Raw genomic sequence first — 23,775 nt, 5'->3', positions numbered from 1 at the left:
TATATCCTAACTTGTCATATACATATTATGTGAGCTTTTATCATTGTGGTTTTGAATAACTTCCAAACAAATTGAAATTAATTAACCTTCTTGATTCCTACTTTCAACTTTCTGGCTACCAGTTGCTTCATTTTAGGGAAGTTTCCTCTTTTCAAGTCAGATGTGACTGTGTTGGGCCTCTTTGGCAATCTTGCACTTAAATCTGTATTAAATTTGACAGTACTGTAGTCACTATTTCCAGGTTCAAGAACATGTACATCTTGTATTGGTCCTGGGCAGCCCCACCTAGGATTCAATCCAGGATTGCCTCTCCACAGGTTGTTTGCATGATCAGCTGTCATCCCCTAGAGCACAGCTGTTTAGGATTCTGAGAAATGTAATCCTTTCCTCAAAATTGGGACATGCTTTTATCAGTGTAGGGATAGTTGGAGTCACTCATTAGTATAGCAGTTCCTTCTTTTGAGCCTGCCCTGATTTCATTTTCAAGTTCAAGTTCACCCTGAGCATGTTCCCAGTTCTGAATTGGTTTTGGAGCCAGATATTGTTACCTACATCATCTATGGAGTATTCTGTACATTTTAAACTATGTTCTCTTTGATGCACAGAGCAATACCTCCAGTATGCCTTTCCATGTCCTTCCTATAGAAGTTATATCCAGAGATGACCATATCCCACTGGCTTTTTCATTTTTACTGGATTTATGTAATAAGCTCTGTGGCTGCATTTACACAACCCTGTATGGTTGCCGTGGTTTGCAGTTACCATCATCTCCCTGACAAACAATCAAACAGCTTCTGCTTCATCATGGCTTCCATCCTCATCACTCAGTCTTCCCACTATTGGCTGTATCCCATCAGCCACTGCACCTGAAATTCAATCCCAAGTTGCATCACTTGATAATTACGTCACCTGCCTTTCCCTCATTGATCCACACATAAATGCTGGATAGTTGGAGTGGTTCCTGCAGTTGCCACTTTTTCCAGAGGACTCTATGGTAGTTACATATCAGGACCATGGAAACTATGATCCTGGGTTTGAATAACATCTGTATTGGTACAGAAAAATTATAGAAAAAACCACAGTTCTTCATTGTGGTCTCCGTGCATCACACATATATGGGTGCTGCGCCTGTGCAGTGACTGTTGCCAGGAGGATTTCAGAGCTTTAACGGTTTTGGTGGGAACTCCCACCCCCCACAATAGTATAAATGGGTGGAGTGCCCGCCCCTTCACCACTCTGCTTGTGATCACCATTTGCTGTGCCTTGGGCCTTTTTGGTTGTCTCCTCATCTGTATTTCACAATACTTTGCTTCAATTTCTTTGATTACTTCTAACTTGTTTCACTTTCTACCCTTCTCAAACACTTCCTTTCCCAGTTGTTCACTCCCTTACCGAACTCCCTTTTCATATCTTTGTCCCCTTCCCCCCAACCCCTTTCCAAAAAAACAAACAAAACAAAACAAAAACAAACTAAAAAATGTCTCCCACTAATCCACACTCCCTCTGTCTCCTCTGCCTAGGAGAAGGACATAGGTCAGATAAGTGCAACCACTGCCAATCTTTTACCAGGCAGGCTTGGAAAAACTGAGAAAATTGGCTGCGGAAAATGTTATGGGACCAAGCCTTAGTGGCTATGAAGCAGGTTACAGTGGATACCGCCTCCTCTGCGGCTCTGGGGTCTTCCAAGAGTGCCCCCTCTCGCCCATCTGAGGGGGACATTGTCGGTCCCAATGGAAAGTGCTCCTCTTGCTTTCCTCCTAAGAAACATAAGGAGAATAGGAAGCATGTTGGACCTGATGAGGCTACGAAATCTAAGCGCCCCAAAAAGGATAGATCTGACAAGGCCAAGTGTTGACACAAGAAACATCCTCAAGTGCCTCGCTCCGAGCTGATTGATTTGCCCGCCTTGGTACCGATCGAGCTTTCCAGCTGCCAGTCAGTTATGCAGGTGGAACCTCCAGCGTCACCCCTGCGGACACCTGTCCACCAATATCACCACCAGCGTCACCACTCGTCCATTCACCAACATCTCCTGATGGCTCTTCTTCCAGCTCTCCATACCAGTCCGATTCAGATTCGGAGAAATCCCAGCAAATTTCCACCTCTCCTGATGCCATGATCACCACCCAGGGTCCGGGACCTCCCGGAGACAGCCACGGTTGGTTCTCGGAGCTGCTCACTCGTATGTCCTCTTCTCTCCAGATTGATGTACAGCAGCCTACTGACTTGAACCAGGACAATATCTATAACATGGTTTGCAAAGAATTGCCCTGCCGTTCATTTCTACTCTTCGACAGGGTGATGAGAGAGCCTTGGCAGCTGCCAAATCACCCTCACTGTACCTCTCGGTGTTTGGAGGCCATGTATAAGGTTCAGGAGCAGGATATACTGTTCCTGTTGAAACATTCTCAGCCGAACTCGAATGTCATTGAATCATCACAGGGTCATTAGTCGAAAGAACATTCCACTCCATCTGACCACGAGGGGAGAAAAATTGACATATCTCACTGTATCTACACTGCCATGGGACTTGGTCTTCAGATCTCCAATTACAAGGCCACTGTGGCCCGTTATCAGTACTTCCTCTGGCAAAAGATTGAGTCCCTTACTGCATTCCTCCTGGACCAGCAAAGGGAGCTGGCCCACATCTTCATTGGGGAGGCAGTGCAGCTCTCAAAACAACAGCTCACCACGGTGAAACATCATGTCAGTCGTGACTCAAGCGTGCTCATTGGTGCTGTAGCCCTCCAATGACATGCCTGGCTCAGAATGGGGAACCTGCCTCAGGAAACCAAACAATGTGTTGAATACATGCCTTTCGATGGCGGCAGTTTCTTCCATTCAAAGACTGAAGACAAGCTTGAACATACCACAAGGCTTGCCTCACCACACATCGGATGGAGTGGTCCACCTCTCAACCTAGACGTAAGTGGCCATGGAACAGACCCCCACAGTACCAACCCTTCCAGCCCTACCACCAGGGATACCCCTCTGGACGGCAGCAGTTCGGCCAAAGACAACCTCAACCCTGACGTTCCAATGCTCTGTGCTACCAACAGCCCAGGTGCCGTGCAGATGTTGACAAGTGTCTACGCTGATGGGACACTGGAATCTCTCCTCAGTCCTCCAACCCACCTTTCCCTCTCCCTTTTGGGGATCGGCTGCAAAGTCAGCTCCCCATCTGGGAGCCCATCACACCTGATAGGTGGGTTCTTTCCATCATAGAGCACAGATATAAAATCGAATTTGAAACTGTGCCCACCTTCAGGTCTGATCCGATATACAGCAGCCTCTCCAGCCCTCCTGGAAGTCACCGAGCTGCTTCATAAAGAAGCAATCCGGAAACTTAGTCGCTCAGAAGGACTCACAGTACCGAAGAGAGATGGGGGTGTCTGCCCCATTCTGGATTTATGTGGAGTAAATAAATACATCAAAACCAAAAAATTCAGAATGACCACGTGCCAGAACATACTTCCGTTGCTCAGGAAAGAGGATTGGCTCACATCCCTGGACTTAAAAGATGTGTACTTCCACATCAGCATCCATCCTGCTCATAGGTGCCTCCTTCGGTTCACTGTCAGTACCAAAGTATATGAGTATAACGTGCTCTTGTTTGGGCTTGCTACTGCTGCAAGGGTCTTTAGGAAATGCATGGCTCTGGTTTGTGCCCATCTCAGACTTCAGGGTATCTAGATCTACCCTTACCTGGATGATTGGCTCATCGTCTCCCCTTCCAGAGATGACCTACTGCCTTCAATCAACACCACCTGCTCCCTGCTTGACCGATTCTGTCTTTGTATCAAAAATGAAAAATTATGCCTCATTCCCTCCCAGCTCATCAGTTACATTGGAGCACACCTGGACTCTCTTCATACCCGAGCCTTCCTACCTCCGGACTGACAAGAGAGACTGATAAATTCTGTATGACAACTTACCATTCAACAGACTGTCCCAGCACAATCCATCCAACAGGTGCTTGGTCATATGACATTCACGGTATCAGTGGTGCCAAATGCGAGACTGCGAATGCAGCCATTACAGTTATGGTTCAACTGCAACTTTCATCCAGACCGTGATTGACCGAACCAACTATTACAACCTCCACACTCAGTCCTCCAGACTCTATCCTGGTGGACTGTTGATGCCAATCTCTCTTGCGGAGTACCATTCCATGCACCGGAACTGACTGTGACACTACAGTGGTACCTTGGCTCACAAATGCCTCAGTTCACAACCAAATGGGTTGCAAACAGAAGTTTCAGGAAAAAAATGCCTCAGGTCGTGAACTTCGCATCAGGTGACAATCGTGATTGTGCCCATCTTCCCTGCACAGACGCGGTCGTGCCCGGGGGCGGGGAGATGGCTGCAGTTGTGCTCACGGGGGAGAGATGGCCATGATCACGCCCGTGTTCCCTGCCCGAGCGTGACCGCGATTGTGCCCGTCTGTGGCCATGATTGTGGTTGCGCTCGTGCAGGGATGATGGGTGCGATCATGGTCATGCTGGTGGGGGGCGGGGGGAGATGGCTGTGCTCATGCTTGAGGTGTGGTGGAGATGGCTGCGATCTTGTTGTTTTCTCTTTGGTTCAAATTTTTGTGCATAGGGTAGCTATTGGTTCAAATGGAGGTTTGGTGAGAGCCTGCAAGACGACAGAAAGGCTCCATGTTGGGATGACTGATCGGAGCGCTCTCTACACAGCCTTGACGTCTGCAGATGTTTGGCTTTCTATCAATCCCGAACTGTCATTCAGGAAAACGAAAAAGCTTTTTGTCAAATACTTGGAACATGACAAGGGAGCCCATTGGCACTCAAAGACTCTCAAAATGGATTGTTGAGACAATTGAACTTGCTTATTGCCTCTCCAAACTGGACTTAACTGTTACCTCGAAAGGACATTCCAGAAGAGCTGTCACTGCTTCTTCTGCTCTCCATGCGGGCATTCCACTACACGATATCTGCAAAGCAGCCTGTGCACATTCACGAAGCACTATTGCTTAGACATCAAGGCCAGACAGGACTGCTCCTTTGGCCATGCCGTCTTGTCCACAGTTCTCCAGTGACAACATCATCCCACCTCCGGGTGTGGTAAGCTTGTTAGTCACCCATATATGTGTGATGCACGGAGACCACAATGAAGAAAGGCAGGTTGCTTACCTGTAACTGTAACTTTGAGTTGTCATCCGTGCATTCACACAACCTGCCCCCCGGCCCCACTTTGGTGTTGGTGACTGGGTATACTGTATGCCTTTATACTTCCTTTTATGGAACAGGATCCTATACTTGCTGGTTGTAGCTGGGGGTGAACGGGTGGTCTTCAGCTGACTGGCAAGGAGCGGGCTCTCCACCCATTTATACTATAGCAGAGGTGGGGGGCGTGGAGTTCCCACCAAAACTGTCAAAGCTCTAAATCTTCCCGGCAACAGGCACTGCACAGGCACAACACTCATATATGTGTGAATGCACAGATGACCACTCGAAGAATGGCAGTTACAGGTAAGCAACCTGCCCTTTCTTGTTATGTTTTCTACTGTGACTGAATTCAGATAATACAACATACCAACAATGGTTAAAAAAAAAGAAAAAGAATCACCATGGTTTGTGGGTAGTCTGAACCCAGCCTATATCTATATTTCCTTTAAAAATAGGCACTCTTGCTCTCTTATTTATGCTTGGATTTGTATTTGCATAGAAATATCTGTACATGCAGAGTGTTCCTTTCCAGACTTTTCTGGTGCATGGAACTTCTGGCACTTAGGCTTCTTTGACTGGTTTATTTCCCTTCTACATTTAGGCAATCAAACTTTTTCATGTTCATCCCCTAGGCATGACGTCATCTGAACCAGATGCTTCTCAGCTCTTGTTGGCTTTCCCTAGGCTTTAGATGAAAAGTTGCTTTGCTACCCTTTTATGTTTTATGCCGGCAGTCTAGTTCCATTTTGCTTCAAGTGGAGCTCATTTCCTTTCACACAGACCCAGATCGTTCCAAAATGTTCCCCAGTGCTTAACAAATCCCAACCTCTTCTCTCTACACTATTGTCTCATCCATGCAATGAGTTTTCTCAGATGTGCCTGTCTAGCAGTCCCTGTCCATGCAACAGATAGCATTTCAGAGAAACGTACTTTATTGGTCCTGGATTCCAGCCTCCTGCTTAGCAACCTACATTTTGCTCCCAGGTCCTGACATCTACATTTCCCCACATTACTGGTACGTTTATAGACCACAGCCACTGGTTCCACCACAATTTACACCAGTCTCTGCTGCTTCTTTCTTCTCTGTCCATGGCTTTTCTCTGGGGACAAGCATATCTGTCATAGATTTCTTATCACTTTAGCCACCATTTTATCACTTTAGCCATCCATAACCTGTGGGAGGCATTGATTGGAAAAGCAGTTGTTGGTTCTTCTAATGTGTACTTAAGTGCTTCATCTGTTCTAATCTAATCATGCCTGCAGGGCAAATAAGCGCATTGGCGCAGCTGGGTGCTGTGTGACTGGCTGTTGGAGTGCTGTTCAATATAAAGCTTGGTTTATCTCATGTGGATATTTTAGCATATGCTCAAGTACTGAAATTGTAGTGTTCTTCCCTCTTGTGATATGAATCCAGTTTTCGCTCAGCTTCAGTCACGATTTAGTCTGGTGTGTTGGTGAATGGTTTCCTGCAAGGGGCAGCACTCTTCAGTCTTGGCTGTCCCTTGAGTTTCCTTTGGGCAGAGATGTGCTTCAGAGTCTCTCGCTCCCAGTGTGTGTCACTTGGTAGCTTTCTCGGTTTCATAGATGAAACAGGAACAAAGTGAGTTTAGCCATCAAATACATGCTCAATCTCATTCTCTAATATTTCTGTATATGTACATTTCTGAATACATTCTCGCTGTACAACTTCAAGTATGCACTTAAATGTAGGACCCACATAAATGTAGATAACATTGACAAAGACACGTAACACTTGATCTAACTTTTTCAAGTGCATGAAATGTGGTATTCTGAGGGGAGATCATTCAGTGGGGAAAAGAGTGCCATGAAGCATTTGTAAATGCTTTAATCATTTTATTACTCTCTGACTGGGGAGTTCACAGACTTTCTTCTTCACCTTGTTGCAGTAAACTTGGGAAGATAGTTTGCAAATAAACTATTTTATATAGATTTGATTTTTGTGTCCAGAGACAACAGCAGATCTTAGTGCAAAATACATTGCAAGACCACCAAAGCTATTTCATGTCATCTTGCCGGCAGCAGTCACATGGGGTTGCAGTAGCAAGAAGTACTCACTGGGCCATGTAAATAGCTGAGTAGTTCACAGCTTTGCATCAGGGAATGAAGAGAATGTTGGAATGCACTGGTGCAAGACATGTCTCTTGTCACATTTAAACACGTGCTGTAAGTTATTGTTATTTTGACATTTTAGAACAGTCTTCTGCGTCCTGGTGCCTTCTAGATGTATTGAATTATAACTCTCAGTCAGGAAGGACAGCAAGTTGGCAAAATGAAAGTTATATTTGGCACCGAGGAAAAATCATAACCATGCTCTTTCCAGCTTGTTCAGTGTTCAGACTTTGTTTTGTATTAATACTGTACATCAGTTTAACACATTTTGGATCATTGTTTGCCTTTCTAAACTAGGTGGCTCTGAAGACATGTTGAAAGTACTAAATCTAAAGGTCTGGGATATGGTAGATTTTAAACGGGCTTTCTCCCCTTAATGCTATTTCATTTAAATGAAAATGCTCACATTTTGTCTCTTTAGGGAGGTAGTAGATTCAATGGTGCAGCACTTTAAAGTGACAATATTTGGAGACCGTAGACCAGTTTATGATGGTAAAAGAAGCCTTTATACAGCCAATCCACTCCCTGTTGCAACAACTGGGGTAAGGTGCTTTTGTTTTTTCTTTAATTTCTAATTCCTTGTAAATGAAAGGAAATTCTTAAAGTGATAACTTTTTTTGGTGGCTCTTGTGTAGCATGATGGTGCTGGATAATGTAATAAATAAGCAGATAAGCCCAAGTTTACAATCCAGATTTGGATTTTAGAAGACATGGAATTGGGCAGGGGAAGGGAGGAATGGAATGAATGTGTCCAAATGCAGTTCAGGTAAGTTGGGAGTGAGAACTAAAGGGGTAAACTTCAGTGCATAACATGTGGATATCCTTTATTGTGAGGACACCACAATTCCCTAGCCTCAAACTTCCAATAGAAATCTTCACTCAGATGTGGGTGAGCCCCTAGCATAAATAGTAAGACTTGTATAAATATTCTGCTTCACGTAAGATAAATTGGCTGTGTGTGATTTTCCAGTGTTCTGGATCATAGCCAGTCGCTACAGTCTTTTATTGCATGTAGACTTTTACAATATGGTGGCAGAATCATATCTTTTAAGGACTAAATTAGATGATATATGTAATGTTTGATTTCACAGAGGAGCTGATCCATTGGGGTAGGACTGAGATGTGGGTTTCAGTCCATTGTCTGGATAAAAACTGTCCTTCTGATTTGCTGTTTGCCCAGAGAAGGAAGTTACCATTGGCATCACTGATAGCTTTCTTCCTGGAGCAAGCAGAAGCCTCAAGTGGGGAATTCTTTTAAGGTGTCTGACTTAAGACTTTCCACAAAAGAGTGTTAATCTCAAATGAATACAATTGTTATTTAAAAACATACACATATGAAATGCAATTACACATTTCATGTATTGTCTAGTTGGGACCTGAGAGACTGGACTGAATATGTTTATGGATTTGCATGCTTGTAGCTGTGCCAAGTTTCTGATGCAGAATCTGATCAGTGCTGACAATGTTTTTGGAGCTCTAATTTCAAAATGGTTCTAGAGGTGGCAGGATAGCAGGCTGAAAATACACCACTGCTCTTATTAATTAAACATTTGAATTTGAAGTGAATCTGAGTGGAAAGTAAGAATGTAGGGTAATAGCTGCTCAGTGCTGTTTTCCTGCAGGTCCCTGACCCTGGTCCTTTTGCCACTTTACTGTCTCAGTGACCCAGTTTGCATGATCAAAACAAGCCAGCATAATTTAAATGAGTTACGTTTGGTATATATTAATTCCCAGTGCATGTAAAGCATCATTTTCTAAGTACCTGCCTGAATTTTGTTATATTGTCTTAACTCAGGTGGGTATATGGCTTGTTTGAGGAGGAAACCATCTTCACATAATTGTTTATATGTGGGTTGATTTCCCCTCAAACAAGCCATGTTGTCTGGTTTGGCTGTGTGAACCTACCCATTGTGCAATGCATTCTTTAAGTGGGGGGGGGGGGGTGTCCTCAGCCACTGCTGAGCTATGCACAGTTAATTCTGAAATGTCGTGAATTTTCTATTTATATAACACAAGTCATCACTTTGCTTTAAAGTGTGTAATTTTTTGACAGTTGTCATCATAGATAAGACCACCACCTTTGTAAGTCCAATCATGTAAGCCACACCCAACTGGTGAGAATACAGAAGTACTTGGGTTTTGTGTTGTGTTCATAATCAAGAAGCAGAAACCTGTAATGAAGTGCAAGACTCATTATTTGAGGTTGACAGCATAATCATTGTTGGGGCATAAATTTTCTGGTTATACTTTCCCATGTGTTGAGTCTACCTAGAGTAATTTAACTGCCATTTGTACAGCTGTCCCATTTTTCTTCAGTTCATCTGTCTTACCTGGTAAAAGCAGGGAGATGTTTTAACTTCAGGATGGTCAGAAGAAGAAGGGGAGCAGTAACTTGTAGACAGACCACTTTAGTTACTTTGGGAGTCCCCTTTCTGTAGTTTTTCTTATGGCTACACAGGTTGATTTGGATGTAACGTTGCCAGGAGAAGGTGGCAAAGATCGTCCCTTCAAGGTCTCAATAAAATTTGTTTCTCGGGTGAGCTGGCACTTGCTGCATGAGGTACTGACAGGACGAACCTTGCCTGAACCTCTGGAATTAGACAAGCCAATCAGCACTAACCCTGTTCATGCTGTCGATGTGGTGCTACGACATCTTCCCTCTATGAAGTAAGTTCCCTGTTGTGCACAGAACACTCTTTAAAGTCTTGGAATAGTTCTCTTTAGACCAGGGGTGTCCAACCTTTTGGCTTCTCTGGGCCACATTGGAAGAAGAAAAATTGTCTTGGGCCGCACATTAAATACACGAACACTAACAAAAGCTGATGAGCGCAGAGAGAGAGAGGTCTGTGCCTAATTTTCGTGATATCCACCTCCACCGATAAGCAAAAAAGTCCTTACATAATAATCCTAATTATGTGGTGACCCATTCAGAGAGTCTTTAAAAGTCATTGAGCAGAAAAGAGGGCAACATAAAATTATTGGGATATTTGATTATATTTGAGAAACTAATGCATCAGTATCTGGTTTGATGGAAGTAGTTGAAATTTTCAGTGAGTTCTCATGGTGTTCATCAGATATTTTGACTCTAATTTTACTCTTAGTTGCTCACAAATGTAGGTGCTGCCAAAAAGAAAAGACATGAATAAGGCATGATTGTGAAGTGAGGGATATTTGTCTCTGGGAAGACAGGACCTGTAAAAGTTCATGATCAATTTTTTCTTTAAGTTGAATGTCAGATTGCAGGTCTAGGCATTCCATTTGAAAATTGGCAGATAAAATATTTATGTTGACTGAAAATGAAGTTGCAAATATACCAAAATAGTGATTATTTCCCCAGAAATCTTGAAATCTGTTTTCGAATTCTTGTATCAAATCAAAAAGCAAGCTGCATATTTTTTGCTGTTCACAGGACTGTGTTTAGCCAATGTGTCAAAATGTATAAAATTGTTTGCAACAGTAGGTTGAAATATTATTGATAATATTGCGTTTCACTCACCGAGTCACCATGAGCACACATAACGTCGGATGGGGTCAAGTCTACTGTCTGTGCTTGGAAGATAACACACTGAAGGCCGCATACCACTGTAAAACTGAAGCTATGAATGCATCGCAAGAGCATACATACATTTATTTTACCTGACATTGAGACAGTGTTGTCATCTACAAAGTTCATGCTTGTAAACTGCACAATTGAGTTACAAAAAAAATTGCAAAAAAGTCTCAGTGTTAAGTAAGTTTATGATTTATGTTGGGCCACCTGCATAGCCATTCTGGGCTGCATGTAGCCCATGGGCCACTGGTTGAACACCCCTGCTTTAGTCTTTAATTCAAGAGTAAGAGAATTGTCATTAACATACACCTTGCATTAGTGATGTGACTGAAACTGACCATACTGCTAGCTCTAGTTACGTACAAGATCCCTCAGTTTCTGACATGAGATCATTATGAAGTGATCAAAGACAATAAGTTTGTTATAAGTTTGTCAGGTGACAGCTGGTAAGATAAAAGGCACAGCAGAGCAGTAAAAAAAATCAGTTTCATTGTGACTGGTCTACTCTTCTAAGTATATTCTGGAACTACCCAACATGTGTATTCTAAAGTAGTGTTTATACGTAGATATATTTTCTGAAGGTTCCTGCTTTTTTGTATTAGGATTTTTAAAATAAACCTAAAGATAACCTTGCAAGTTGTAGAAGTTTGAAATTAATTTCATGTGCACTTTATTTGGGTTCATTGTCTTGAGGTTTTCATGTTTATCAGAATAAATTTTCTTCTCTACCACTAAGTTAAAAAGTAATCTGTTAAAGCAACCTCTTATGCATTTTGGACTTGAAATGCTGTCTAGTCATTCTAAATAACTTCAGAGGTTCCAAAGGGTTAGAAGGTTCTACATGGCATTGTTTATCACTTTTTAGATTCCTAGGTAGGATCTAAAGAGATAAAAAGCAAAACCCTATCATTTTAGATAGGTCTGTGGAGAAAACCATTACTGTTCAATCATTGAATCCTTTTTTGAAGGTAGTATTTGAAGGGATATCTGTATGAACAAGAGTAGCTGAACCTGATCTCATCTTGCATAGGTATACACCTGTAGGCCGTTCCTTTTTCTCTGCTCCTGAAGGTTATGATCATCCCTTGGGAGGTGGCAGGGAAGTATGGTTTGGATTCCATCAGTCTGTTCGGCCTGCAATGTGGAAAATGATGCTAAATATTGATGGTAAGCCAACAGTTCTGTATTAAAGGTATAGTAAAAATGTTATTTGTACAAATGATTGAATGAAAATTTGAAATGATATGCTTACATAATTTGTCACAGTAACATTTGATAATTAATCAAAATTGTTTGTTTATTTATTTATTTAGAAAATTTCTATGCCACCCCATTCGCCGAAGCCTCGGGGCAGCTTACAAATAAATCAATTAAAATACAATAAATTAACAATATAAAACAAGTTAACAATATAAAATAAGTCACCCTGGCCAAAAAATAAATAAATACTATTAACAGTTAAAATGATGCTTGAATAAAAAGGTTTCTGGGCAAAAGGCCCTCATTTTTATAGCTCTGCTTTTTTCTTCTTAGATAGTAAGCATGTGGTATGCTACAAATAGCCTTTTCCATATAGCACAGACCTCATTTGAATTGTGCGAACAAGTCCAAAGCTGTTTACTTTTGCATATCGCTTATGCCATTGTGTTAGCTGATATTGAACTTATTGAGAATAGTGGTCTGTGGATAATCTGAACTGTTCTGGAAAACAATTTAAAGCTTCATAGTAGTCCTTTGGCAAAAGTCCTTCTAACTATAGGGACCTTCTGCTGACTTTAAGGATATAAGAATCATATATCTGGTAGATATACTTTCTGCTGTCCCATCAAATGGCCTTCCTGAAATGACTGCTATTTTCTTAGCTGACCACACAATTCTCATTGCTTCTGATTCTGTGTTAGAGCTGGCAAAATAACTCCAGTTTCCCATATAACTTTGCTCAGCATTTGTCATGCTTGTAATGTTTCAGAGACTCAGTGATGTTTTCACTGAGAGGAAGTTGTTCTTAATAAGTGGCTGTGCACCCCTTTGAGCACTACAAGGATGGCATGTATCCCTTATATTTTGTATTCACACGTGATGCTGTAGGTCAGCCTTCCCCAGCTTGGTGTATTCCCAGTGAGTTGGGACCACAGTTCCTACAATTTCTAGCTAGCATGGCCATGTAGCCCCAACACACCTGGAGGTTGGGGAAGCCTGCTGTGGATGATATGTTTCAGCTAGAACTACATAATGGGTGACCTGATGATTGGCTTAGTAAATGTGATACCTTCCTAACTAATGTGGAATATTAACTCCCAAGAATCAAAAAGCATATGATAGAAATGATGTTAGCAGTTGCGTGCATGCTAGTCAAATATAAGGACATAGATAAAAAATAAGGAGTTACTAATGAAAAGCCCGCCTTCAGGGCCTGTTAGAGTTCAGGTAGAGTTGAGTATATGAACCAAATGACATTCCAAGAGGTATTGAGTCAATACATGACTAATACAGGCCACTAATTTGATTTGAGTTTGTTATTTATTTGATTTGTATCCCACCTTTGAAAATAGCATTCAAGTTAACTTTAGTATGGTCTGCTGGGTTCAGGAGCTGGAGTTATTTAATTATCTGTTATACTTGCAGTTATCAGTAGAATTTTACTTCTTCCTGCCTGATCTCTAACATAAAGCTGACTTGCATTTGACCGTATTTTGGAATGAATTAAGGTGTAAAGGGAATAGGCAGTTTGATATTTAGGTTGAAATGCTTATGTGAAGATTTTAATTAAGAATTAAATGTTTGTCATGGCAGTTTGAGATTTAGTTTGAAATGCTTATGTGAAGATTTTAGTTAAGAATTAAATGTTTGTCATGAGAAGATAACTTTTCTTCCTAACTTGATTTGAAGTTGAAAGCTGCAAGAAATCTACTGAAACTTCCTAATCACCCCTCATCCAATGCTATGTACTTATAAAATCTGTTCTAATTGGTTTAGCAAATGGTTACCATGGTGACAAACTGCAGCAGGTTGAGATTGTGGGGGGTGCAAGCTATTTGTGTTCATTCAGTTAATCGGAGTCTGTAGGCGTTGGCTAGATGGATGCGTCATGTGAAGTTGGCGGGTTACTGATGGTGACGCATGTCTGAAGAATGTTTTGTTGTATTTGTATGGGACATTCTGTTTGGTGTACTCGAGGCCTGGGAACCTCAGAAATACCTCATTAACTGTTTCACAGTCTAGTAATTCTGCTGTATGGAAGGCATTTGAAATCTATTGCTTCTTTGCCTCCTCTCTGTTCACCCACAATATAGTGAAAGTGGAAAGAAATTCATTACTCCTGAGTTAACACTTTTAATATAGCATAACTTCAAATACCTATAAATGCTACTGTACAAATTGTTTTTAAAGTTGGAGAGAAAAGTAACCTTTGTAAAATGCTGCACGACTAATGTTGGTTGAAAACTTTTTGAGAAGCTAGTCAGAATTCTTAGAATGCTGGATTAATAGCTGAGTTAACAGGCTTTTCTTTGGAATTCTCATCAGGGGACAGCCTAATTTACAAATACAGAGTTTTGTGTATGGATTAATATATCATCTCTTCCTTCCCAGGAAAGAGTAAGGTGTAGTAAAGCTGGTAGGAAGTTGATTAAGTTCCCCTATTTAAGTAAATTTTCATAATTATGTTCCATCATTTATTCTGGAATGTGTACTGGTTTGTGCAGTCCTGGTTTTGCTAGCTATGGGGCAATGAGTTGTGTTGACTTGCTCAGATCTAGGAATGTTGTTTATAAAAACAATCATAACCAATAGGCATAGAATTAAAAAGGAAAGCTGAGATCCTTCAGGAAACTGAATTTTGTGCCCACTTTCATAAACATATGAAATCAAATTGAAAGTAATATGACGTAGATTTAATCTAGAAAATTCTATATTCTAGTTAGCTAGTTGTTCCCAAATTATTTCATATTCTTTTGAAAGCCGATTTGCAGAACTGATTTCTGTATCCTAACAGCCTGTGTGTAGTCTTCAGAAAGCAATAATTTCACTTAAAGCTTTGGAAAGCACCCCTTCTCTTTATTTTCTTATTTTCTCTTAGTTTCTGCCACTGCCTTCTACAAAGCACAACCTGTAATTCAGTTCATGTGTGAAGTTCTTGATATTCACAACATTGATGAACAGCCACGACCTCTGACTGATTCTCACCGAGTAAAATTCACCAAAGAGATAAAAGGTAAGTGAAAATTTGTGTAGACTATAAAACAATTCACAGTGCTTTCAGAAGCTTGATCTCTCCCTTTGCTGAATATTCCTAAATCTCAAAAATAGGTATTCATAAAAATGCATACAATGACATTTCAGCCTTTGTATGACTTATATATTAATTCGCCTGGAATATATATTCTGGTAATGATTTGTTTCCTGCAAAATCTACCTTTGCGTCAACCCATGAAAACCTTGCAAGGAAGCGTCTAGCTCTCAGGACTGTGGTGGCTAGAAGCTGAATTGCTAAAGGGCTCCATGGTTTAAGGATATCAGTTTTTTGCACTTTGTGCTTCCAGACAGAGGCCTCCTCGCATTACCAATTAAAAAATGATTATGCAGGTATTCCAACTGACTTTAATGGATTCTTTTGCGGTAAGGTAAAACATGGAAGAGGCAGTGAGAAAATATGGATAGTGGGGAAGGTGCTAACAATCAAAAGTGACAATTGTCAAACCCCCTGTCAAATGTTGTGAATGAGGCAGTAGAGTGATTGCGCAGTGAAGGCCTCATCTGGAAAGCACTTTTTATCCACTGGCTTGTAGCCATGTTTTGATAGCAATATCATTACTGCCCCTCATTTCCTCTTCATGTTTCTTCAGCCCCCACAGTCTTCTTACTGCTAAAACAAGATCCGTAGTCTGCACACTGAGTAGTTATATTAGTAAGTGCACTTGTTCTTCCAGTAAATTATATGTTAAATAGCAGGTAACTTGTGTTTGTAGAGAAAGGTCCAAGAGATTTCCACTTGCTGTATTGCTGTCCGTTTCAATCAGGAGCCAGCTATCATGTTTCTGCAACAGGGAGAGGGTGCAGAGAGGCCCTTTCCAAGAGACCTGTTTTGACTGAGGTGCTGTACAAGCACTCCTCCTTTCTTAGGCTCCATCAATTGTCAGGCACTGTTCAGTTTGAAAAAGAAGAGAGATGACATGCTTGCCTTCCCATAGCTTGCTTTTGCCCTATTTTATTTAAGTCTGCCATTTTCTGAACCTTTTGGGATGTAATACAGAATTGAAATTTAGTGTTCATGAATGAGCCATGGACTGATACCCCACATTCCCCCACCCTTCTGACACCACTGTAAAGAAGGGATTGGAAGCATTGCCTTCTGTTTTTCTGCTAACTATACTTGCTTTATGGCAGAGTTGGGCAACTTGTGATACTCTAGATCAGGGGTCTCAAACTCGTGGCCCACAGGCCAATTGCCGGGATGGGCGGGGCACGGGGAGGGGCCCTGCGGCCTCCGGGAGCAACGCGGGATGAGCGGCCCACCACCACCGCGGTGGTGGAATACTTGATGCAGCCCAGCCTCACCCAGACTCGACTTCCAGCGGCCCCCAGGTAAGTTGAGTTTGAGACCCCTGCTCTAGATATTCTGGTCTACAGTCCCTTCATCCCTTGCACTGGGTGTTCTGGATGAGCTGAATGGGTATTGTAGACCAGAACTTTGGGAGACCCTCAGTTGTCCACCTCTCTTCTACAGTGTGTTTAGTTTAAAACTAGCCAAGATTTGTCAATGAAATTATGCAATGATTAAATTAAAAGCAGATATTTTGGAAGGCCATCCTTCAAGTGCCATTACCTAAAGAGATCAGTTGGGTATTGATCTTTTCAATGGGAAGTTATCCCCAGGTTGGTTTCATTTTAGATAAGGTTAACCTTGTCATATAAAGCTTTAAGTGGTAACCTGTGGTTCTTCTGTCTATATTTAATGTATTTTACTAGATCCATTTAACTCTGCTCTGAATGCTGCTGCTTCACTGATTTTATTTCTGTGTGTTTTAGTGGGAATAACTTTTAGGGAAGTGGCCATGGATTTCTGTAATACAGGATGCATATCTGGCAGTGTCATTGTTCAAAGATTTCAGAAACTTCACGTGTATACTAATACAATCTTGGAGTTGTACACTTTGAACAGGAGCATTTGTTAATTTAATAAAACATCAATGAATTAATTGAAATAAGCCCATGTATTTGAAGTTAAACAAAAATGAAAAGTCCTGGGGCAAACTAAAATTCCTGAGAGAATTCTGGGGAAAATAGCACCAGAAAAAGTACAATGCAGATGCCTGGTGAGCCTCTCTGAAAAGCTTATTCCACAGTTGAGGTGCCATAACAGAAAGGGCTTTCTTTGTAGTAGCAACCCACCTGACTTTTCTTGGCAGGGGCTCCCTCAGAAGGACTACTGAAGATGATCTTAGGTATATGCAGGAGGAATAATCCTTCAAGTAATCTGGACCCAAGCATTTAGGGCTTTGAAAGTTAAGACCAGTGCTTTGAATTGGACTTGGATAAGGATAAGGACTGCCAGTGCAAATAGTCAAGTACTGGCCTAGTAAGTAGCCCAGAGACCCCATGGCGAATGGAGAGGCGAATGAATTGAGTAGTAAATAATAAGATCACACTGGCCAGTTTCGGTAACAGTCTTGCTGTCCAGTTTTGGACCAGCTGAACTTTCCATTTTCAAAGGCAGCTTCATGCGTAATCCTTTGCAGTCATCCAACCAGGCAGTTACCAGAGCATGGATAAGATGGAGTTGGTCCAGAAGGCCCAAAGTACAGCAAGGCAAGTGATTCTGGGTCAACAGTCATCAGCGATAAAAGTTGTTGATGTCAACCATTATCTTGCAAGTAATCCTGCACTCTGCCTCCACCATCTTTTTGTCAGGTGTTAGCGCAAGCCCTGAGCCAACAAGAAGGTGGTGTTACTTATTATGCAGTGATAATAAGTAAGTGTTGGCACAATTGGCAGTATCCTATCTTTTTCTCTTGTAGGAAACACCAGATATAGATCCAGTTTGGCAGAAAACAGCAGAAGTTGGCAATTTTGCCACAGAGCAGGAATGGACTCAGGGTCACTGCGTGTTCTCCCACCATTGGATGAGTCCGCTGTTCTGCTTTTTCTGCTCTTTTCCTCTCCTAACAGGGTGTTCACAGAGATCAAAGTAGACAAAAAGGACTGCATATTCATCACCTTAAGATGGCCAGGCAGTCTTGGTTCACTCTCCTCCTTCAACTGTCTTTCATAGAATATATTTGTCTCCCAATGCTCCTAAAGCACCTGATAAGAGCTAAAGGCAGGATTCATCACCCAGATCTCAGCATGTAGTGAGGACATGGAGGTTCCATTAACTTTCCAAACTGTTCCTATAATAGAGACTGGCCTATGCCAAAGCCTGTGTAATGCACACTTGACACAGCATACAAGTTGCCCAAGAGAAACTCTTGTGTCCATAAATCAGAGCTCTATGCCTTTGTGACCCTCCAGGAGTTTGATCCATTTAGTACCTGTTGCACCAGATTTTACTGTTTCTTCTGTTCCTTATTGAAAACGTTTTGCAGGTACTGCCATTATTAGTTTACCTGGCAGCAGTTTCTGCCCTTCACCTGCTAGTGGATGGGATGCCATCACATGCTAAAGCCAACAATTCACCTGACATGTGCATAACTGAAGCTGCATTTGTTGGTCTCAAAGAACTGAAGGTATAAGTGGGAACCCACTAGGGACAGGTACACTGAACAGTGGGGGAGGTTTCCTGCCCCAAAATACTTACCTGTAAGTGGTTTCTGATTGAGGCTTCATGTGAGCACAGAACAATGTGAATGTACAACCACCCAAAGAACTATAGTTATGTAAAAGTAAGAAACCTTCCCATATCAAGCCATGAAGTTGACTGCATATCTGTATTTTTCCTCAGTTGCAGAATAGAAAGTGCCATTTGTGTTCAACAAATTTGGAAAGAGACCCCCTGAATTCTTAACATTATCCTTCCAGAGGCCAGTTGGACCACTCATAACCCTCTTCTTTTGCCACCATACTTTCTAGATTTGTTTCATAGAACCAAGAAATCTGCTAACAGCATTATTTTGTAGGACTGTTCATTTATAACACACAGTATATTAAATAACATGCGCATGCACCACATAAACCCTTTCTGTGCAGCCATTCCTTGGCATCAGTCTTTCTTTTCTCCCCGCTGTTTCCACACAGGTCTGAAAGTTGAAGTGACTCACTGTGGAACAATGAGACGGAAGTACCGTGTCTGTAACGTTACACGGAGACCTGCCAGTCATCAGACGTAAGCAAATGTTAGAAGTCCATGGCACTGGGAAGTAACATTGCAATATATGGGGGATCCACTCCATAAAGATTGCTGGTTTCTGCCAGACTGCAGTCGACTCTTTCAGTTTAGGTGTGATTACAATGTGCTTTGTCTTCCAGTTTCCCATTACAGTTGGAAAACGGCCAGACAGTGGAGAGAACAGTAGCACAGTACTTCAGAGAAAAATACAACCTTCAGCTGAAATACCCTCATCTTCCTTGCCTGCAAGTGGGGCAAGAGCAGAAACACACTTACCTGCCTCTTGAAGTAATTCATTCAGAATGCTGCTCTTTCATGTAGCCACAAGAGCTTGCCGGATGCTTTCACTGTGCTGCACCAGCAGTTTCCTAAACTTTAGAGCAATTGTAAAATCTTCCCTTATTTGGTCTGAAGCTTCGTGTATCTTCCAAAATAATAGACCTCTCCATGTTATGTGTGTGTGTGTATCCCCTTGCCAATTGAAGACAACACTTCATGGGTTTCATGAAGTGAACCTGAGTCCATGAAAGCTTATGCCATAATAAATTTGCTAGTCTTTCAAGAGCCACAGTCACAGTTCATTGCCCACAGTCACATGTCATTCTAGACCACCCTACAGATAAGTGACAAAAACAGCTCACAGTGTGCCTGAGAGATAATCAGGCTTGCTGTGGGTCTCTCTCTGTTTTGCCTCTGTGTTCTCCCCAAAGCAGGATGGGGGAGATCCGCGTGGGAGATTAGATGAGGCCAGGGACTTAGGGGTGCAGATTAGAGTCACCCCCCAGAAGTCAAGAAACTCCTCAGGGCGCTAGATGCTACAAAGGTGCCGAGCCCTGATGAGTTACACCCGAGAGTACTTAGTTGGCGCGGGTTCTCTGAAGCCCGCTGGCCTCCATTTTTGAGGCCTCGTGGAGAACGGGTGAAGTTCCCGAGGACTGGAGGGTGACATCAGTGGTCCCAATTTTCAGAAAGGGAAGTAGAAGGGACATGGGGAATTATAGACCGGTTAGCCTTACATCCATTGCAGGAAAAACAATGGAAAGGCTCATAATAGAGATCTAGTGATGCTAGATAGGGAAGGGAGGCTGACAGCCACACAATACAGCTTCCGCAAAAACAGGTCCTGCCAGACAAACCACGTGGAATTCTATGACAAGGTTTCGAGATGGCTAGATGGAGGGGACGCAGTGGATGTGGTTTACCTGGATTTCAGCAAGGCCTTTGACAAAGTGCCCCATGATATCCTGGTGGAGAAACTGAGGAGTTTTGGGATACACCAAAGCACTGTCCGGTGGAGTAGGGCATGGTTGATTGACCGAAAGCAGAGGGTAACCATTAGTGGGGAATCGTCGGGATGGTGGCCAGTGACAAGCAGGGTCCCCCAGGGCTCTGTCCTGGGGCCGATTCTGTTTAATCTTTTCATTAGCGACATGGAAGAAGGGGTGAACAGTCTGCTGATCAAATGCACAGACGATACTAAAACTGGGGCAGTGGCCACAATTGAGGAGCAGGTACTCCAGATCCAAAAGGATCTGGACAGACTATGGAAATGGGCAGGGGACAACAGAATGGCATTCAATGTGGATAAGTGCAAGGTCTTGCACTTGGGGCATAGGAATGGGTGTCATAAGTACAGGTTAGGTGACAAGTGGCTGGAGAGCAGCACCTGTGAAAGGGACCTCAGGGTGCTGGTTGACTGCAGGCTAAACATGAGTCAGCAGTGTGATGTGATGGCCAAGAGGGCGAACGCCACCCTTGGTTGCATAGCCAGAAGTGTGGCTTCTAGATCGAGAGAGGTATTACTGCCACTCTACACGACTCTAGAGCGCCCACAACTGGAGTATTGTGTTCAGTTGTGAACCCCTCATTACAGGAAGGATATAGCCAGATTAGAGCCAGTGCAGTGTAGGGCTACAAGGATGGTGCCCAGATTGCAGGGGAAGCCGTATGAGGCGAGACTGAGGGAACTGGGTTTTTCAGGCTGGAGAAGAGGAGACTCGGAGGGGATCTTTTGGTGACATACAGGTATGTGAGGGGGTGTCACACGTAGGTGGGTAGAGACCTGTTCTCTCCTGCAGAGGACGGCAGGACGCGCTGCAATGGAGCGGAGCTCAGGGAACCAAGGTTCAATTTGGATGCCAGGAAGTACTTCCTGACAGGACCCTGAGGGTATGGAATGGGTTTCCACAGAAGGTGGTTGAGACCCCATCGGTAGGGTGTTCAAGGATGCTAGACATGCACATGGTAAGCATGTCATGAGCGGAGCCAGCTGGATCCAGGGGTCAGACTAGATGGTTGGGGAGGCCCCTTCTGACTCGCTCTGTGTCTGTGTTTGTATGATCTCCCCACTCCTTCCCTCTTGGTCCCCCCTGTATGTTCTTTATAGCAGAACCCAACGGATCTTTCTTCCCACTGAATTGTGAGCATCGCCCCCGTTTTCTCATTTTTGTTTTTCTGGCAGCTCAGATGTGCAATTGTGAGCATTCAACTTCAGAAAACTGCACAATTATGTTCGTACTTTTTTTTGCAAGTGAATTCTTACTGCTGTTTCATACGTGTGTTCTTACTTGGTCAATTTCTTTCTGTGTTTCATCTGCCAAAGAGAGTAGTGAAGTGGATGGAGTAGGTAACATGCATGGAAACTGGCAAGAGGAGGCTGCTTATAGGCTAATTTGTGCATGGTTGCCAGGTACCAATTGCCAAGTTGTCATTTTCAAAGCACAAAAAGTGGCAAACATAGGTGCACCAAGGAGAGTCGGGGACAGTCTCATCCCTTTAGCAATACAACCCTTTTGGTTTTAAGTGTTGAACTTGACACTCTTGGGTGCTCTTCACTTCTTCATCCCTTTCTCAGAAGCATTCTAGCTACCACAGAATGGTGAGATACTAATTCTCTGTCCATTTTTTCAAATCCTTTTCAGAGTACTTTTTGCTAGAAGTTATTGACAGTTATAAAAACAATGAAGCGAACATAGAGCTGTACACTAATTTAATGGCTAGAAAGTAAATGGAGGAGAACTTTGTGCTTCTGTAGTAACTGCTTTTATATTTGCACATTTTCTCTTCATTTCCCATCCTGCTCTTAAACTGGTACAGATTGCCCCTTCACTTGCTTTGCAGTCATTATATGTACAGGTATTTCCCAGTCCTCAAAATTATGTAAGTGTTCTTGGTAGTTTAAAAAAACCCCCACAGGTGGTTAAATGGGATGGCCAACACCACCATTTACAGCCTCCCACCATGGGCCCCATTAATTGCATCCCATCAGCTTCCTTCTTAGTGGGTGTTTCCCCCCAAAACTGTCAGGGAGCTGCAGTAACTGCTACTGCGGATGCTTTGAGAAGGTGCTGTGAAAAGTGGAGGCAGCCAATATCTCTCCTTTTGGAGTAGCTGGAAACTCAGGGAGTTGGTGAACTGGCAGAGGACACTGAGAAGTGTCAGAGCAACGCTAAAGGCTGAGAGGCTTCCATTGCTAAGGGAATTCTGCCCTGTCAATTCAGAACAAATATTACCTGTTTAATGCTAACAAGTAGACCTCCATTGGATTGGTGCATGCACACTCACTCCTCTTTCCTTGGTAGAAATAAATAGTAGTTGCATTGCACTGTTAGCAATGTTTCCACAGCTGAACTGAATGGTTTGACAGTTGGTTTGATTTGAGAAGTGGTATTGTTGAAATGCTCATGCATAAGATCATGAGATGCATTCCAATTCACATACAGTGCTGGTCACACCTGTGGGGCATTGCTGTTTTCCTCAGTGAAGGAGATGTTTATGTAGTACAAGAAGAATATATAAAGCTGCGTTACATTGATTTACATCAGCTTCCCATCATATACTCAATATATAGCAGCTTCCCATCACATATTCTTCAGTTACACATTGTAGAGGAAGATAGTAATGGTAGGCAACCTAACATTTAGGCTGTTCTTACTGAGGGACTCCTAGAATGTTTCCTAGAATGGAATTTGAGCAGGATCATACAAGGTCAGGAGCTCATTGCATGGCTCTTTGTGTTGTCCAGTGCACATCATGTGACTAGCATATTTTTACAGGTTTGTAACATCGTGGCAGGCCAGCGATGTATCAAGAAGCTGACAGACAATCAGACATCCACCATGATAAAAGCGACGGCCAGATCTGCCCCTGACAGACAAGAGGAAATCAGCCGCCTGGTGAGTTTGCTCTTGAGTCAGAAAGAGGGTTGCCTCTGAAGGACCAGCGAAGATTAAAGGTGGTCTTCTCTGGTTTGTTCTCAGATCCCGTTGGTCTCCTTTATACCATTGTCTCAGCTAAATATAGCAGAGCTTAAAACTGAACTTGCTTGATACTATTCTCTATATCTATTATTGCAACCTGTGAAATAAATTCTTGGGGAGAGCCATTCAGGGTAACATGTTTAGTAAATGAAACTTTATGTAACTTGGGGCAAGGTTTTTGGTTTTCTTGCATGCTTACTGGTCTAGGAAATCTCTACACAATGCTCCCGTTCAGCTTTAAAAATAAAAGCCATGCTTTGATGGGAATCTGTATTTAGCAACCACACTGATGTCTTCAGAAAATACGTGAATAGGAACATTGTG

General features: G+C 42.6%; 1 protein-coding gene across 1 annotated transcript in view; it reads left to right on the top strand.

Moving 5' to 3' along the window:
• Positions 1 to 23,775, top strand: part of AGO3 (argonaute RISC catalytic component 3) — a 56,567-nt gene that overhangs the window by 19,574 nt on the left and 13,218 nt on the right. The window contains exons 3-9 of the mRNA XM_044425144.1: positions 7,741 to 7,861; positions 9,778 to 9,986; positions 11,900 to 12,036; positions 14,948 to 15,082; positions 19,102 to 19,189; positions 19,333 to 19,480; positions 23,248 to 23,367. Coding sequence (XP_044281079.1) covers positions 7,741 to 7,861; positions 9,778 to 9,986; positions 11,900 to 12,036; positions 14,948 to 15,082; positions 19,102 to 19,189; positions 19,333 to 19,480; positions 23,248 to 23,367 — 958 coding nt within the window. The remainder of the gene's footprint in view (positions 1 to 7,740; positions 7,862 to 9,777; positions 9,987 to 11,899; positions 12,037 to 14,947; positions 15,083 to 19,101; positions 19,190 to 19,332; positions 19,481 to 23,247; positions 23,368 to 23,775) is intronic.

Source organism: Varanus komodoensis, unplaced genomic scaffold (genome assembly GCF_004798865.1).
Source record: "Varanus komodoensis strain SLA01 unplaced genomic scaffold, ASM479886v1 scaffold15, whole genome shotgun sequence".
Taxonomy (NCBI): Eukaryota; Metazoa; Chordata; class Lepidosauria; order Squamata; family Varanidae; genus Varanus; species Varanus komodoensis.
The sequence above is the reverse complement of the archived record's forward strand: the minus strand, read 5'-3'. Positions and strand labels throughout refer to the sequence as shown.